This window comes from Pinus tabuliformis, chromosome 6 (assembly GCF_031772625.1).
Source record: "Pinus tabuliformis cultivar Carrire ecotype Pingquan chromosome 6, CPIR1, whole genome shotgun sequence".
Classification (NCBI taxonomy): domain Eukaryota; kingdom Viridiplantae; phylum Streptophyta; class Pinopsida; order Pinales; family Pinaceae; genus Pinus; species Pinus tabuliformis.
The window spans coordinates 486616865-486635150 of record NC_142292.1 but is presented as its reverse complement, the minus strand read 5'-3'; the positions used below and the strand labels follow the sequence as shown (position 1 = coordinate 486635150).

Genomic DNA, 18286 nt, shown 5'->3' with positions numbered 1-18286 from the left:
CATTGATGTATTAAAAGAATATGATTTTCCTAAGTAATATGAATTCTTGGACAACATTCATTTTGTTGATTTTGACTACGTTATTGTATATAATGATGGTTTCCCTAGTGCACCTTTTTATCTTTCAGTTTCTCAAGAGAACTTTTTTTCAAAATATTATAACTCGGTTAAAGAAGATGATCTTATTGGAACTCCCTCATCAACGCACTATCCCTTATGTCCCACATTTTGTAATGCATTAACTTGTGATGGAGATACTCCATCTAATGAGTCGGATTTAAAATTGAAAAATGGTGGTGAGATCATTCATGATGAAGAGGAAAGTAAAGAAACCATTGAGTATCATTTCCATCCCTTATCATTTTTAATTTTGCATGAAGAAAATTCTTCTATTCAGGTTACTCATGATATTTGTTCAATCTATCCATCTTTGGATGTGAAATTGGAAGAACCTTATGACTTGGGTAATCTGTTTGTTGAAGATGTAAGTTATAACCAAATCAGTGATGTAGATGGTTACCATCTGGATAGTAGTAATTTAGTTGAAAATATTGATGGTAGCCCTCCACACATCATGCATAATATGGTTTAATCCTCAAAATGCAATTGTACAATTCTTGAAAGTCTCGAGACTCACCAGGTAGTCGAGGCATTTCAACTTCCATTGATGGTTATGTGATATTCTCGTGACTCTTATAAGGCCCCCAACTCTAGTAAGGTTAACGAGGAAAAAATTTGGATACTTCATATGTGGAACATGGACACATGGACACATGGACTTCATGATGAGGTGGCAATTCCAAGTTGTCTTCCTTATTACTTCATCTTGCATTATTGATGATAGATCTAATATATGCTTCATCTTCACAAAAGATCCACTTTGTTTCTCATCTTCACCCTCCAAATGGTCTTTGATCAATATCGGAATCCTATGAATCGTCATGCAATGTATTTTGTTTGTCTCGATCCATGGTTTGTTTCATGTCCTCATGATAGCTCTCTTAGTGCTTCTTCTCTACAGGTGTTTCTTCGTGCTTTCTCCGTACTATTTTCTCTTTGTCATTCTTGGAAGGTAATCCTGCCAATGCAAATAATTCATGACGAGGCAAGATCAGCCTTAGAAAACACCTATTTTATCACTACCTAGCTCATGGAATGATCTTCTTATGATAGCCTTGTGATAGGGTTAAAATAAGAAGGCTTGATTAAAAGGGTACAATCAAACTAATTAGTGGCTTAGGAGGGCTCCAATGTTCATTTACTGCACCATTCAATATGAGGAAGATCTCTCCTTGGTCAGCGCATTTGGGGAAGCCGAAGGGATAAGGTGGAAGGCTTCATGCTTCAAGGTTGCACCATGTGCTCCAAAAAAAGGAAAGTTTAAAAGTGTAGTTTTACTAGTCAAGGGTGAGGGGAGGCATCCTTCAACCTTCCCTACTATGCCATGCGGTCAAAGGAAGGGCCAAAGGAATTATTAGGGTGCATGAGGGCATTGGGAAGGAGGGAAGGTGAAAGTTTCAACCTTTAGGACTGTGTTATGAGTTCAAAGGGGAAGACTTTAAGGAGAGCACATTTTGACTGGTCAAAGGTAGAGAGTAGGCTTCCTTTAGCCTTCCCTACTGCGCCATGCACTCTAGAGGGAAATTCTATGAAGTCTTGGGCACATGAGCGCATTAGGAAGGAGGGAAGGGTGAGGCTTCAGCCTTTGGGAGTGCACCATGTGCTAAAAGAAAGAAGAGGCTTGAGAGAAAGCACATTTTTCTTCAATAAGGGGTCACTGTTGCATTTTGGTGCACTTTTCATCCTAGGCTAGTGTGGTTTGAACCAACAATGGGTGATTGACCATTTGGAGTGCACTTTTCATTAAGGGAGGCCATAGGGATGAAGCCACTTAGCCTAGGAGGGTTTTCACTGCACTAGGAGGATAGGAGAATCTTTACATTGCATTTATTTCCTCTGAAAAAAGGGTGAAATATGTCCATTCTACTAGCTAGGAGGGTTCTATGTGTCATGTAATGCATAGGTGACCAAAACTTAGTGAAGTGAGTCAGTATGAGCAAGAAGGGTCAAATGACTGCCCTTGGGAGGATCATAATGTGCAACAGATTTAGGGTAATCTTGAGAGGGACTTATTGCACCAACCTTTGGGAGTAGGATTGCATAATTGAGGCCTATGGATAGATTGAGATCAACACTCAATAAGAGGGATGAAGGCTTCACAACTTGCACTGGGTTAAAGGACCAAAAAGGGCTTCAAAATGGCTAAGTGTGGGATCAACAAAGTAAAACAAGAAAATTCATCCCAATATGAATCAATCTTGGATAACACACATAAAACCATCAATACAAGCGAAAATAATACACAAGACTCATCAATGACAATCACACCTCTAAATGATAGCAAATTGGCACTTATGTCTAAGTGCGACAGTTGATATGACACATTACAACACTTAGAATGCAAGTTATGACAACTATGCGGACGATGACCAAATGGTGTGCTAAGATATAGGAATGTGTCTAGTACATAATCTAGTGATATGTAAGACCATCTAATGTAGAATAACACTACATAACTAACTTTACTAATGTGCAAAGATGTGACATATGTAGGAGTGAAAATCATAAAAGTGACATTTACGACATGAGGAAAACATAAGACGACACTTGCAAAATGTCAACGACCTTGAAAGTGACACATTCCAAAGTCAAGATAACATGAAAACACCACTTATTAAAGTGAAAACAAGCAAAAGAAACAATAGCGAATGTGAAAGTGACACTCATGAAAGCGAAAGTGCGCAAAAGTGACAGTTGAGAAAACTCACCAAAATAGAAGTACAAACACAAAAAAGTGAGGGGGAATATTAGTAAACATATGCATTGATTGTTGACATGAGTTGAACATCACACAGGAACTATCCTTGTGGATGGTGCTATGCATGTTCAAGATTGCATAAAGGAAGTGTTCTCATGAAATCATTAAAAATGTCACATGTGAGTGTAAGTGACTTGACAGTTTGAACTTGGAAGAAGACTTAAAAACTTTATGAAACATCAATCGACCATGGAACGCCATATCGTAGGATCCTCAATAGGGGAAAAAAATTGGAGGGTGGTGATCACAGTGTCAACAAATTCTAAGGTTTGGCCTGATATTGCACCCAATTTAGTTTATGTTACATCCTAAGTGATGGGAGATGCCAAGGTCTCAAACCTGAATTTTAATTTTACTTGGGTTTTCCCTATGGATACATCTTTCATTTATTTCATTAGGATGAATTTATGTTATATTGTGTGCATTTCCATGAATCAAATGTACTTAAATTTATACATTAACCACTGGGTCATAATCTTGAATTTTGATTTGTCTAGTTTGACATCAGGTTTGGAAGTTTCATACTACAAGGATTTTCTGGGAAATGCTTTTGTTGGGTATGAGGCGCTTTATAGGAAAACTGGCCCTAGTGATTTGAGTAATTTTCCTGTAAATTCCATCGTCAATGGTTTGGAGATAATGAAGATGATTTATAAGGTTAGGTGATTTAATAGAGGTTATTTTGTAGTTGGTCTATTCTAGAGTAGGAGGTTTTGATAAAACTAGTGAAGTTGTGATTGTTGGGTCCATTTTAGGAAGAAATGTTAGAATAAGATTGTTGGGAATATGATATTGTAAGTTTTTCTACAACTAAAGATGTGCAAAGCATAATTATGTTTCACGGTTGCCTTTATCTTTGTGTGGGGGAAAGTCTTTTGTCATCGACATGAAAAATTCTATGGGAACTCCCAAAAATGGTATAGGATCTCTGAGAAGTGGCATAATGGGATATTATTCCTTAGTTTATTATTGTCTAGCTCACATTGGAAGTTGAAAATACTTTTGATGAGAGTTTGATGTTGGGTGTTGGAAGTTTTGGAAAATTCTATCAAGAGAAGCTCAAGGATGGAACTAAATTAGTTGTGAAACAAGGTAATTTGAATTCTCAGTAAGGCCTTGTAGAATTTTAGATATAAATTCAAACGTTATCTAAGCTATGACATCGCCATTTGGTTTCTTTGATTGGGTATTATGAAGATAAATTTGAGATGATTCTAGCCCGTGAATACATGGTCAGTAGTCCTCTTCGAAGTCATTTGTATGTGGTAAGGCTTCCTATCTTGTCATGGAAAACAAGTTTCCAAATATTATTAGGGGATGCTAGAGGTCTCCATTATCTTCCTACTGGAATAGCATAGGGAATTATACAATGACATATGAAGACATAAAACAGTTTGCTAGATAATAACAGTGTGGATAAGGCCTCATATTTTGGACTTTCAAAGACTGGGCCTGGTTTGGATCAGACTCATGTGAGTACTGTAGTAAAGGGTAGCTTTGGATATCTGGACCCTGAATTATTTAAAATGAAATAATAGATAGAAAAATATGATGTGTTCATCTAGCGTTGTGATTATGGAGGTACTTTGTGCTAAGCCAACCATCAATCCTTCTCTTCCGAAAGAGATTTAATATAGTGGAGTGGGAAATCCATTGGAAAAAGAAGGGTATGCTTAGTCAAAATATGAATGCTTATATTATTAACACCATCAATGCTATATCTTTTGTAAAGTTTTGTGAGATAGTTGAAAGGTGTTTAACAGATCGGTGTAAAGATAGGCCTACCGTGGGAGATAGGGTATGGAACTTGGAGTGTATCCTCCAACATCATGAGACTTCCATGAAAATTGTCACAGAGGATGCTTCCATAAAAACTGACATAGAGTAAAGTAGTACTAATCACATAGTGGATGTTCCCTTACTTTTCGCTCAACCTGGACCCTCGGACAATACCACCATTGACAATAGTAGTAGCACACTAGATGAGGGTTCCAAAACTGCAATACCAAGTGTAATATTTGCACAATTGGTGAATCCTCCTGGAAGGTAATTTTCTTCGATGACAAGTTTTTCTTGTAAGTCACTATGCAGATTATGCAATGGCCTTTGGATTCTCCTCTCCCTCCAATTATATTTGCTTCTTGTCTTGCATTGAATTATATTTGATGAAAATTCTATCATTTTACTAAAAAAAAGCAGAGGAAGACTCTTTCATATTTTCCATTGCTTGTGTTCTCGTACAAAATGATCCCAATCCATGTTAGTCAAAGCTTACTAATTTTTTCTAACCTCTTGTGATTTGCTTAACATTTCACTATATTATTTGGTGTAGGCTCATGATTTTGCAACTCCTTGCAATTCTTGTAACTTGCCTATTGTGGGAATTAGACATTTATTGTCTATGTTGAATTTGATTCTCATATATATATATATATATATATATCCTACACAACAAATTTCACTACTTTTGAAGTAGTCTTTAGGTGATATTGGAGAATGCTTGGGTGTATGTTTATCATTGAACGGATGGCATGCCATTTCTTAACAATCAAAATGAATAAATTTCAGTCGGGCCTTGCATTATAGTCAACCTATCTTGGTAAAAATCTCACTCCAATACTTTCACTTTTCATGGTGATCATCATCCAACAAAGAGACAAAGAGTTGGGTGTACAAATCATCTCTATATCAAATTCACATCATCACTATAAGTGATTTTGTTCATTTGAACACTAAGAGGATAAATATTGATTATGTTATTTGTTGTTATGTAATGCAATGATTTTAATTTTCTTACAAAGTTCCACATCTCATACTTTATGATACATGAAGCCTTTACTTTATGATACATGAATTTTTTGTTAGCCCTGGTTAACCCATGATGTTATGATAATGTTATATTTCTAATATTTACATTGTTGTATTTTTTTTACTAGAAAAATATCATGTTTATATTTACATATACAATTGAGATAAGGTAAAACATGTTAAAAATGTTGGTAATATCAATCTAGCTATTTGTTGAAAACTAGAATATGTGTGTGTGTGGGGTTCCTTTGATTTTAATTACTTCAGGACATGGGCCTCGAGGCATTGTATACTTTGGAATCTCCTCTTCATTAAGGACTGAAACTTAAATATGCACGACTTTGTGGTAGTTGAACTTCATGCAAAGGGACATTATTCTCTTGAAATTTTTGTTGTTTGTGTCTTCTTTTGTTGTTGTAGCCTTGACAACAATTATACATGGATTTTCCACTAAAATATTGGCCTTGTATTCCAATTCAACCCAATGGCATGTTTGTGGTTTGACTCGGTCTCTTATTCTTTGATCAAACTGCAATGGAGAATTATATATTTTCACAATTGTACATGGATTTTATAGTAACGTATTAACATTCTAGTCCAATTCAACCCTATGATATGTTTGTGGTTTGAATTTATCTCTATTTATTTGAACAAACCCCAATGGAGCATTATATATTTTCTCATTATTTGTGTATGTAGACTTCCAGAGGAGTCATAATTGTTGCTAACTCTTTGGAATTGACCTGTCTTAGAGTTTAAAATCATTCCCAACATTTTTATTGGACACTTCACCCATCATCAAGGGATCCACACAACTTTTCTATATCACTTAATGATGGGTAGAGTGTCCACTTGAAATATGGAATTGAACTCTATTAGAATTTATAAGTGTTTCCAACATTTCCATTGGACACTCCACCCATCATTAGGAGATCCAAACTAAGTTCTTCTTTTGTGAGATCACAAAATAAAAGTCTCAATTGGATCTCTTAATGATGGGTGGAGTGTCCACTTAAAATGTTAAAAATATTTATAAACTCTAATAGAGTTCAACTCTAGAAACTTTACTACAATCTTCTCATTGATCACATGCATACAAGGACTTGAAGAGGAAAAATGAATATTTTTAATAATCACACGCATATTGGACCAAAAATAAAAATAAAAAACACAAACAAATGTAGGGCCTTCTAAAAAAATTTATATACAACATGTGTTACATGGTCTTATTAACATGACTTGTAAGAAGAAAGAAGGTAATTTGGACTACTTAACTATAACAAGTTATTTCTTTGAACTATAACTTGTAAGTTAATATGATAAGGACGTGACAATTTAATATTTTACAAAGAAGTTGTAAGATAAACGTACAATAATTATATATAAATATGAAAAAATTATATAACAAATATCTACCCAATAAGAATTATATAGAAATATATATGAAATGTAACTTGTACACTTTGAACATAATGAGTAGTGCCTAATGTTTATATAAACTCATATAAAGGTGCATAGGTTATGCATTATGTGGGTTTTGTGTTATGAAATGGACACATTCACATTGTATATTGCCAATGTCTAGTATATAAGGACAATCTAGCAATGATAAAAGCAAATCCATAATAAATTGTGCATTCTATTTTTCTTTCCAAAATTTATTAAGAGCATTAGGGGATTTTCTTTGTGACTCGTGATTTAATTACATGAATGTTATTGTTGATTTATTTTTAGAATGGAAATTGATCAATTGTTAAAATACAAAAATTTGTTTTGATTGAGGCCTTGATTGCATTCATTTGATGGTTAGTGTTGGAGGGGCTAGTCAACCAATGTAGTTGAGTTAGTTTACTAATGGGTTGGGTGGACTAACCAAGATAGTTACATAATGGTTTAACTACTTAACTAACCAAAGTAAAGTATAAACACATGAGATTGTGAATTAAACGCAATGTGGTATTGATCATAATATAAAGATAATTGGTGTTGGTCTCATCATTACTTCTCTCTTCCTTCTCTTCTTCTATGTGTGCTTGTGTATACCATTGTATAATTATCTTTGTACATTTTTTTGTGCGAAGTTATACTAGTAAATACCTTATGCAATCCCTTATATTACAACATTGGTTCTATTGTTGGTAGTACCTGATCTAAGATTGTATGATAGTTTATGCATAGATATATGTTGAGTTTGGAAATTCATGAATGGTGGTAGAGAAAACTTCATAACTACTCGAAAAAATTATGCAAGAAGAAATCAATTAACAATTCCACAAGCAAAATCTCAATTATTCAATGAAACGTGTGAGAAGTTCCTTGAAACAATGCTTGAATAAATAAAAAAATTACATCAATGACATCGCACGTGAATAACTTTTTCATCGATGAATAGTTGATGTCCAAATTGATCAATGGGGGATGAGAGAATTTATGAGTTTTCAAAAGAAAATCATTGGTGAATTTTGTGAAGATTAGTAAGCAATCGAAGAGCATACATCCATTAGTGACATGAAATTATGATTATATGGTGACTCCTCTACCTTGTACCTACACTACTGCATAAATTTATATTCAATAAGTGCATTAGCCACATTATGGAGTATATAATTGCTCTTGTAACCCCAAAAAATTTCAACAAGAATGGAAACAAGAAGAGTAGGAGAAAATTATAAACACCAAATACAATGACACCAAAGAATCTTACAACTTATTCCTTAAAAAATAAACATGGCGAACAATAGTGTTGTCATCAACTAAGAGTAAGATGGGGTTGGCAATGGTGGGGTAGTCATTATTGAAATGCTTGAACTTGAGTTGATCTAGCCGACTTGCACCAAAGAGAAATCATGCCATCAAAAGGGAGGAATTTGATAATTAAAAAAACAAAGATAATATATATTAGACAAACAAATAAAGAAAAGGATCTCACAAATAATGAAGTACCACAAACAATTGGTTGACATTCAAAAAAATGAAATGGATAAAAGATAAGAAAATAGAAGAGATGTGAGATGTGAGGGCCCACATCAATTGACAAGGAAGAATCTTTAGGAGTAACAAGTCATTGGAGTGCTATACTTTTATGTGATTGGCAATGACTATCTCGATGTGGCAATAGTAACCCCGATGATTCCTAAGTCGAATGGAGGCCTACAGTTGGTACATGATGACATTGGCACCCTTCAACTAATAGAAACCTTTTAAAGTATAGATGTGGATGAGGCAAGCCCCACATTGCATAGAGTCTCAATCCTAGATGAAGCATGTCTTAGGGTAAGAGAATTCCTCCATCAACATTTGCACATATACCTTGAACCCTATTTAGTGTGGCTTCAACTATAAAATCAAGAAATGTAAAAGCATATTGGAATACCCCAAACTGAATAAAACCAAGTAACTGACGATGACAATATAATCTTACATATGTAGGATCTCACAGATGCACCATCCATCGAATGTAACAACCAAAGAAAAAGAAAAACATTTGACTGGTAGTCATGATTAAATGATGAAATTACAAGAAAGATATTTCATTGAATATATAGATAGAGCTTGTCAAACATAATGTGAACTACCTCAATTAATGAAAATAACCAAAGAAGATGTAACATTAATAAGACCAAAACTATCACCCACACCAGTGAAAGTGATACAACACTAATGCAAAAACTAACATAACAATAGATTAATCAGCCAAATGGATAAGGAAAACAATAGACTGATCAAGGCGTCATACAAAAATAACAACCAATGCATCCATTTGATCTTTCACCGCGACCAATATTTACATGTACAACACTGACTCAAGTCTCTTGATGTTGGAAGATACACTCCAAGTTCCATAGCACATCTCCCATGGTAGGCCTATCTTCACCTTGATCTATTAAACACCTTTCAGTTATGTCTCTAAACTTTCTCAAAGATCCAGGGTTGATGATGCCAATCAAATAAGGATTGGTAATTTGATGAAGCATACCCTTCTTTTTCCATTGGATTGCCCACTCTACTATAATAACTTAATCTTTTGGAAGATAAGGATTGATGGGTGGCCTAGCACATAGTACCTCCATCATCACAATGCCAAATGAATACATTATATTTCTTTGTCATTTATTGCATTATTAAGTATTTAGGATCTAGTTATACAAAGCTACCCTCTATTGCAGACACATATGAGTCTAATCCAAAGTAGGCCTAGTCTTTGAAAATCCATAATCTGAAACCTTAGCAACAAGTTTATCATCCAACAAAATTTTCGATATCTTCATATTTTAGTGTATATTTCCCTGTGTTGCACAAATATGAAGATAATGGAGACCTCTATCAACCCCGAACAATATTTGAAGCCTCATTTCCCATGATAGGATAGGTAGACCAACCCCATATAAATTACTTTGTGGGGGCTCATTGGCCTTGCATTCATAGACTAGAATCGTCTTTGATTGCTCTTCACAATATCCAATCAAAGAAACCAAATGGAGGTGTCGAAGCTTTGATAAAATTCGATTTTTCATCTAAAATTCTACAAGACCTTGTTGAGAGTTGGAATTACCTTGTTTCATAGTTACTTTAGTTCTATCCTCAAGCTACCCTGAACAAACTTTTCCAAAACTTCCAAGACCCAATATTAAACTCTCATCAAAATTATTTGTAGCCTCTAGTATCTAAGCAAATGTGAAGCACTGAGCTAGACACGAAGAAACTAAGGAATAATATCCTACTACCACTTTTAGGAGTTCATGTAGAATTGTTCCTATCAGTGGAAGCCATACAAAGATAAAGGCAACCATCATACATAATTTTTCTTTGAACATATTTTGTTGTGGAAAAAAAAAGAATAGTCTATTCTCAAAAATCCAACTCCATCATTCTAGCAATGCTTCCTAAAATGGACCCAACAATCACAACTGACAACTAGTTTTATCTAAACCTCCTACTATAAGAACTAGCCCAACTATAGAATAACCCTTATTAAATCGCCCAACTTTCTAGCTCATCTTCATTATCTACAAACCAATGGGGATGGCATTGATAGGAAAAATACTCAAATCACTAGTGGCAATTTTGATATAAGGCAACTCAAACCCGACAAAAGCATTTCCCACAAATCCTTGTAGTATGGAACTTTTAAATGTGATGCCAAACTTAACAAATAAAAATTCAAGTTTGCAACCTAGATGTTTATGCATACATTGAAGTAAATTTGATTCATTGCAATGCACACAATATCACAAAAATGCATCCTAATGATGTGTATGAAAGATGGATCCATAGGGAAAACCCAAGTAACATTAAAATTCAGGTCTAAGACCTTGGCATTTCTCATCATTTAGGTTATATTTTAAACTTAATTGGGTGCAACATCTTTTATTTTTATTTTTTGTGACTATACAATAATTGGGTTGGTTTCATACTCACATGACACAGGGTCGATTCTAACCACTACCACGGTAACCTTTAGGTGGCTATGTATGCCCCTTTTGCAAATAAGGGTAAGTCAGGGGGATTTGAATGTTGAACCTTTTGGTACATATCACTTCATTTTCACGACACTTTCTAATTAAGTTGCCCCCCGGGGTTTGAATTGGGTACAATTTCAAGGAAATATTAGAATTATAATACTTGATGGTATCAGGATGAACCCTAAAAATTTGAGCAACAAATCACAAATAGTCATTTGTTGTCACTATCCCATGTTCTCCCCTACGTATCATTCATAGAATCAATAATGGGTCCACCCATTCTAAACCTATATGCAGTTTCTAATGCATAATCATAAATCTGATTATTTTTTTAAGGGTTTCAATAGTCATGGTTTGAAGTCAATTCACCTATGGCAGAAACAACCTCAATTGCATTCACAAAAGAAATTGAATTATTCAATGGAGAAAACCACAATCACGACCTACCATAAGAAATACTTATTAAACAAAAGTGAATTGTTCCCACTATTGAAGCTATTAGGTAGAACAGATCCACCTATTTACATTGAGAAAATCACATCTATGAGGTCGAATTTATTGTAAGGAAAAACATAGAAATACAATAGATTCCAATGGCACTATCTATATGTTTAATATAAAAAAAATAAGATGATTTCTAAGTGAAAATGCATGACATCCAATACAATTTAGAGGGAACCCTTGCACTGGAATTGGCCTTAGTTGGTGTGTTCTGCAGATAATATCGAAGATGATCCAACTGCGAGATAGGGGAACTAAGTACAAGTGAGGAAATTTGAATTTCGTGGGGAGCAAGAGCAACATGTGAGGGCAATGTGCATTAATTTCACTCGATCGACCAATGTCGGAGCAAGATGGAGATGGGTGGAGGGGCCCAAGAGAGTTAAAAAAAAATGACTACCATAAAAGCCAAAATGTAAAAGGAATAGACTAAGGCTACAGGTATATTACACTATCATGCTAGAGGTATGGGGAAAGATGGTGGTTCAGGAAAATATGGAAATGGAAATTTCCCCCAAGACTTTTGGGTAGTTGGTATGGCAGAATAAGATATTAACTTGGGAATTTTTTTGTAGGAGAGGTTCCATAGGTTTTGGTAGATGTGTTATGTTGCAAGGTTGATAATGAGGATGTTTGTCACCTTTTTCTCAAGTGTCCCTATGTGGTTTCCTTTTGGATCAGTGTGTTAAACATTTTAAACATCAATGCTTGTTGGGATTCTTCATCAATGGCAGTATATCTGAAGGATTGGAAGTCAGAATACAAGGAATTTAGAATTCTTCCATTTTATATTTTCTGGGGCATATGGAGGAGCACAAATGCATACATTTTTTAAAATATTCCATTGAACATTAGCAGAATTTGTGTAAAAGTATGTGCATATTTTAATGAGATTGACTTGTGGCACATAAGTGAACATTGAGATGCAATCAACGAGTGAAGATCTAGAGTAGATAACCCATGGGATTTTTTGATGGGGCTAGAAATCATAACATGTGTGGTAGTGGGGCATACATTGCCTTAAAACCAAGTCAAATTTAACATTTCTTTTGGAACAACGGTTTAGGTACAAATACTCAAGCTAAGATCATTACTCTTTGGGGAGTTTTATATTGTGCAAAATGGCTAGCCATTGAGACATTGGATATCTATGGGGATACAAAAGTTGTTATTGACTGGCCAAATGAAAAATCTACTTTCGATCCTCTAATGCTCATAAATTAGATTAATAGAATTAGGGTGTTGATTGGACAATTCAATGGGGTAACTATTTGTCATATACACATGGAATAAAATAGTATAGTTGATGCTCTTTAAAATATGGGACATAGATATCAATGTGGGGAGATCAACTTCTCCACATACAATAATGGCAAACTTGAAAGGATTGGAAAAATCTTGTTTACATGAGTTTCACACTTAATTGATGATGATCTACAAGATTACATGTTTAGATAAAGTCATACACATTTGATATGTATTTATTATTATATGTTTTTTGTGAGACTTCTACCAGGACAAAATTTCAAAATCTAGAATATGTGATTTCTTTTATACTACAGTAAAGACATCATATATGGTGAAATTTGAATATTATAGTCATATGTAAATAGTTTTTTTAATGCAAAGCATTTTGGTTTTTTCTTTCTTAAAAAAAGAGAAAAGAAAAGAGAGGGTTACACCAATTTGTATCATGTATTATTTTATTTTATTTTTTTACATTTTTACAATAAATAATATATAACCTAGTTTAGATCCATCTCAACTGGCATGTACCAAGTTTTGAGAGTGATCAAATCTTTTTTTTAAAGGCTTGCACTTCAATAAAGATTTGAGATTTGATGTAGACTGGTTTAATTATTAACCTTTAAATAATCCACATTAAAAAAAATGCCATTAAAAAAAACGATGGTTAAAAATATTTTGGAAAAAAATTGAAACTTTTATATTTTTTCTTTTATTTTTAATTTAATTTAATTTTATTTTATTTAACTAAATCAAAATATTAAAAATTATAAAATCTCCCCATAAAACCCTATACAATTATAAATTTAAAACTTATAATAATATAGGTATATTTTTTAATAAAAACCTTCATTTCACATAAGAAAAACTTTTTATTTTTTATTTTTTATAATTTTACTTATTTCTTTTGGAATTTGACCAAATTGATATTACAGGTGTATTGATTACAGATATTTTGAAATCTATGAACATATACGGACATGAACCAGGAGATAAGTTTACAGGTTTGTATATGAGCTCTGTAGTTGTATTTGGTGAAGCAAGAAAAACTCACAAACTCCACAATCGAGATAAGTTCACAGGTCTGTACCTGTGCTTTGTAGTTGTATTTGGCGAAGCAATACTCACAAATTGTGAACAAATTATAGCTGCCCCGCCTGGCTTCTGCGGCATAGCCGGTCATCACCGACGAACTGATAGTAAAAATTTAAATTTGTAAATTGCATCGACATCCCAAATGCTTTACTTTGCGTTCAGTGTTCTTTAAATTTGCAAACCACCCACAGAAAGCTGTTTGAATCAGAACAGAACACTCTTAAACGCCATATATTATATCGCAGGTGTTATTTTGCCGGTGGTTTTATCGGTTTGGTGTTAGCAGCAATTCAAATGGTGAACCCATTATTTCGCCGGTGGTTATATCGGTTTGGTATCAGCAGCAATTCAAATGGTAAACCCATTAAATGACAATGAGAAGACAGCAACTAGTGGAAACCTTGCTTTTTCAACCAGCACGGCAGCATTCTCAGTGTATATTAGCTACAATTCCCAAATCACAATCCAATACTTATTCTGGCATACCTTTGGATGATATTCGAAAACCCTGTAAAGTTAAACTCGGCTGTTTGAAGGAGGCGGTGGACAATTTGCATTTTACAGACAACCAAGCAGATTCCCTTACATATACAGCCCTCCTTCATGCTTGTATTAAGAAAAATGACTTACCACATGGCAAACTCATCTGTTCTCGCATGAATCAGACAGGATTCAGGGGCGACGTAATGTTACACAATACGCTTGTTAATATGTATGTCAAATGTGGGAGTCTGGTGGACGCTCGCAGAGCTTTCGACCAAATGCCTGAGCGAGATGTCTGCTCATGGACTGTCATGATCGCAGCTTACTCAAAACATGGATTTCCCGAGGAGGCACTAAAACTTTTCCAGCAAATGTCAGGGACAGGAGTTAAACCCAATCATTTTACCTTTGCCAGTGTTCTTCCTGCTTGTGCCCAATTGGCATCTTTGGATCAGGGCGTGAAGATCCACGAAGAAATAAAAAGCCGTGGGTTCGAATCCAATGCTTTCGTAGCGAATGCCCTGGTAGACATGTATGCTAAATGTGATAGGGTTGAGACTGCACGCATTGTGTTTGACAAAATGTCTGAACCAAATGTTGTCTCCTGGACAGCGCTGATTGCAGGATATGCACAGAAAGGGGATATTGACGAGGCAGCGAAGCTTTTTCAGAAAATGCCTCACAGGGACGTGTTCTCGTGGACGGCGATGATTGCAGGGTATGCACAAAATGGATGGGTGGAGGATGCGTTGAGGCTTTTTGGTAAAATGCTATTGTCAGGGATTAGGCCAGATGCAAAAACCTTCGCCAGTGTTCTTCCAGCATGTGCCGATTCGGTCGCTATTGAGCTGGGCATACAGATCCATGGAGAAGTAATTAAAAGTGGATTTCAGTCCAGTGTCTTTGTGGTGAGTGCCCTTGTAAATATGTATGCAAAATGTGGGAACATAGAGAGAGCCCGTGAACTGTTCAATAAAATGCGCAATCGGGATGTCCTTTCCTGGAGTATTATGATTGCAGGGCATGTACAGATTGGGTTAGCAGGGGAGGCTCTGAAACTTTTTGAACGAATGCAATTAGCAGGTTTAATGCCAGACTCTCAAGCCTTTGCCAGTATTCTCCCGGCATGTGCCAACCTGGCAGCTCTGGAACAGGGTATGGAGATCCATGGAAAGATAATTAAAAGTGGTGTTCACTCAGATGTCACGGTGGTGAACGCCCTGATAGACATGTACTCAAAATGTGGGAGCATAGAGAATGCACGCGATTTATTTGACAAAATGCATCCGCGAAATGTTGTATCCTGGACAGCTATGATTGCAGGATATGCTATGCATAGCTGTGGCAATGAGGCCCTGCAACTCTTTGAACAAATGAAACGCTCTTGCTTCATTCCAGACCATGTTACCTATCTTTGTGTTTTGTCTGCTTGCAGCCACGCAGGTCTAGTGGATGAGGGATATGAACACTTCAATTGCATGAGTGAACATCATCACATCACACCTGCAATGGAGCACTATAGCTGCATGGTTGACCTTCTTTGCCGTGCTGGACGTTTGTATGAAGCGCAAAACTTCATCAATAATATGCCGATACAATCCGACGATAGAGTTTGGACATCCTTACTCAGTGCTTGTAAAGTACATAATGATTTAAAGCTAGGAGAATATGTGGCAGATCGCCTTCTTGAGTTAAACCCTGTCAATGATGCGCCTTATGTTCTTATTTCAAACATGTATGCTGCCGTTGGCAGGAGGGATGACATTGAAAGGGTAAGGAAAACAATGAAAGACAGAGGTCTGAAAAAGTCACCTGGTTGCAGTTGGATTGAGGTTAATAAACAGGTGCATGCTTTCCTCACTGGGCATAGGTCACAATTTATAGTCACCGATCAAATTTGAAGGCTCTTGTAAAGAAATGGACATCTCATTATGTCGATAGGTGTGGTCTATTTCAGAATAGGGCTCTTGTAAAGAAATGGACATCTCATTATGTCGATAGGTGTGGTCTATTTCAGAATAGGCCTCTCAGAATTTCCAATCTTTAAAAAACAAAAATGTTATGAATGATCTAGCTTTTTTAAAAAGTTATGAATGATCTGGATTTAATACTTTGAGACTAGTCTTCATCATATACATGATCGAACTAATGAAATCAAGGATATCAAGGGTTTCTGATGTCAGATCTTGCCTAAACTGCAACAAGAATAATAGTTGGAATGTGCCAACACCATTTACTTACAAGTTCTAATTAAATTTCCAATCAACAAAATGTCCAACAAATTACCAACATATATTTTAATTTTCTTCTAAATTGCAAAAACTGTGTACATATATCTATAGATAAATATATATTTAATTCTTCCTCTATTATTACTAGAATTTGGATGAGTTAAACCCCAAGGGTTAGCTCAGTTGGTCAAAATCAGTGCCTCGCCATCGGGAGGTCACAGGGTCCAATCTCCCCAAAGCCCTTGGGGTCAAGCCTTGCTAGTGGGCCGTGGAGCTAGATTCCCTTCGGGGTCAATCAACCCAGATTTTTCCGTGGACGTAGCACCACCCGTTGACCAAGGTGTCTGTGAACCACAACCTTGGAATTTCTCGAAAAGAATCCAATCTCTCTATTTTTTTTTTACAGAGTCTAAGCTTTCTTCAAATTTTTCCTTCTATAAATCTAGTTTATTTTATTAAACTTAATAAAAAACTACTTCCATCTATATCTACAAAAGTGGATAAGATTTCTTATTTTTTCTAACATCATTCATATCCAAACTTTCTAATCGTTCAACTAAAACAAAACTAATTTACTAATAAAATAAATGAATCTAATTCCTTTCACATTTCATTTGTTTTTTTCCAATTTCATGAGTAAGATGCTGGTGACAATCCCCGAGACGTTGAGGTGGCAAGCCTATGTGGCGGTTGGCCTGTGTTCAACTTTTCCCGCACTCGTATTTGCTTGGGGTTTTAGGTAAGCTTTTTAATGGGCAATTTATTCTCCTTCGTCCCAAGGTGGTCTCGGTTTGTGTGACACGGCTCTATGGCGCGGTCTGTTGTGGTTGAGTTGGTTATGTTTCCATCGGTTTTGGTTATGCTCCCCTGCGTTCTTACCTGGTTCGTTCTGCAAGGAAAGGATGGCGCTCTGCCTCCCGTTGTCTTCTGGGTCCTTCTTCGGCTCTAGTCCTCTATCGTTTTGTTAACTGTGTGATGGTGTTTCGTTGGACCTGGTGGTTGCTTCTTGCATGGTTTTTCGAGGAGGTTTTGGGCTCTATGGTCGCCCTGGGTACGCCTTGGCTTCTCTGTATTTGTTCACAGATATTTGATTTTACCAGGTTGACGGCACTGTTTTTAATTGTTTCAGTGGTTGCATTGTTTTACCAGGCCCTCTGCCCGACTCTCCCGGCGATGGCTTGACGGCTTCTACTCGAGGTAATTCCTCTGCTCTGGTTTCAATTCTCCATTTCCTTTTACTTTCACTAACAGCTTTGCTCCTGGTGAGCAGACGGTGGTCTTATGGCTCTGTGGCCGTGGTTTATGCTCTGTTGGGTCTCAGTATTTGCTGGCCCTCTAGCCGTTGGTTGCACTCTGTTGTGTCTCGGCTTTCCTTGGCTCTGGTGCCGTTGGCTATGCTCTGTTGGTCTCAGTTTTGTGGCTCGGCTATGGAGCCTGGCTTCCTCTTTAGGTATCCGCTGTGGGTATTCATCCTACCCTCTATCTATTTTTTAACATGGGTTTATGGTTATGCTACCTCACTAATTCTTTGTTTGTCTGTACAAGTACTCGTCCCTCGTCACGGTGGTTGCAAGGGTTTGGTC

General features: G+C 35.9%; 1 protein-coding gene across 1 annotated transcript in view; it reads left to right on the top strand.

Moving 5' to 3' along the window:
* Window positions 1-13846: 13846 nt before the first annotated feature.
* LOC149259413 (uncharacterized) overlaps window positions 13847-18286 on the top strand; it is a 51552-nt gene continuing 47112 nt past the window's right edge. Inside the window, exons 1-2 of the mRNA XM_089454125.1 lie at window positions 13847-16367; window positions 17804-18166. Of these exons, the coding sequence (XP_089310251.1) occupies window positions 14358-16367; window positions 17804-18166 (2373 nt within the window). The 5' untranslated portion in view covers window positions 13847-14357. The remainder of the gene's footprint in view (window positions 16368-17803; window positions 18167-18286) is intronic.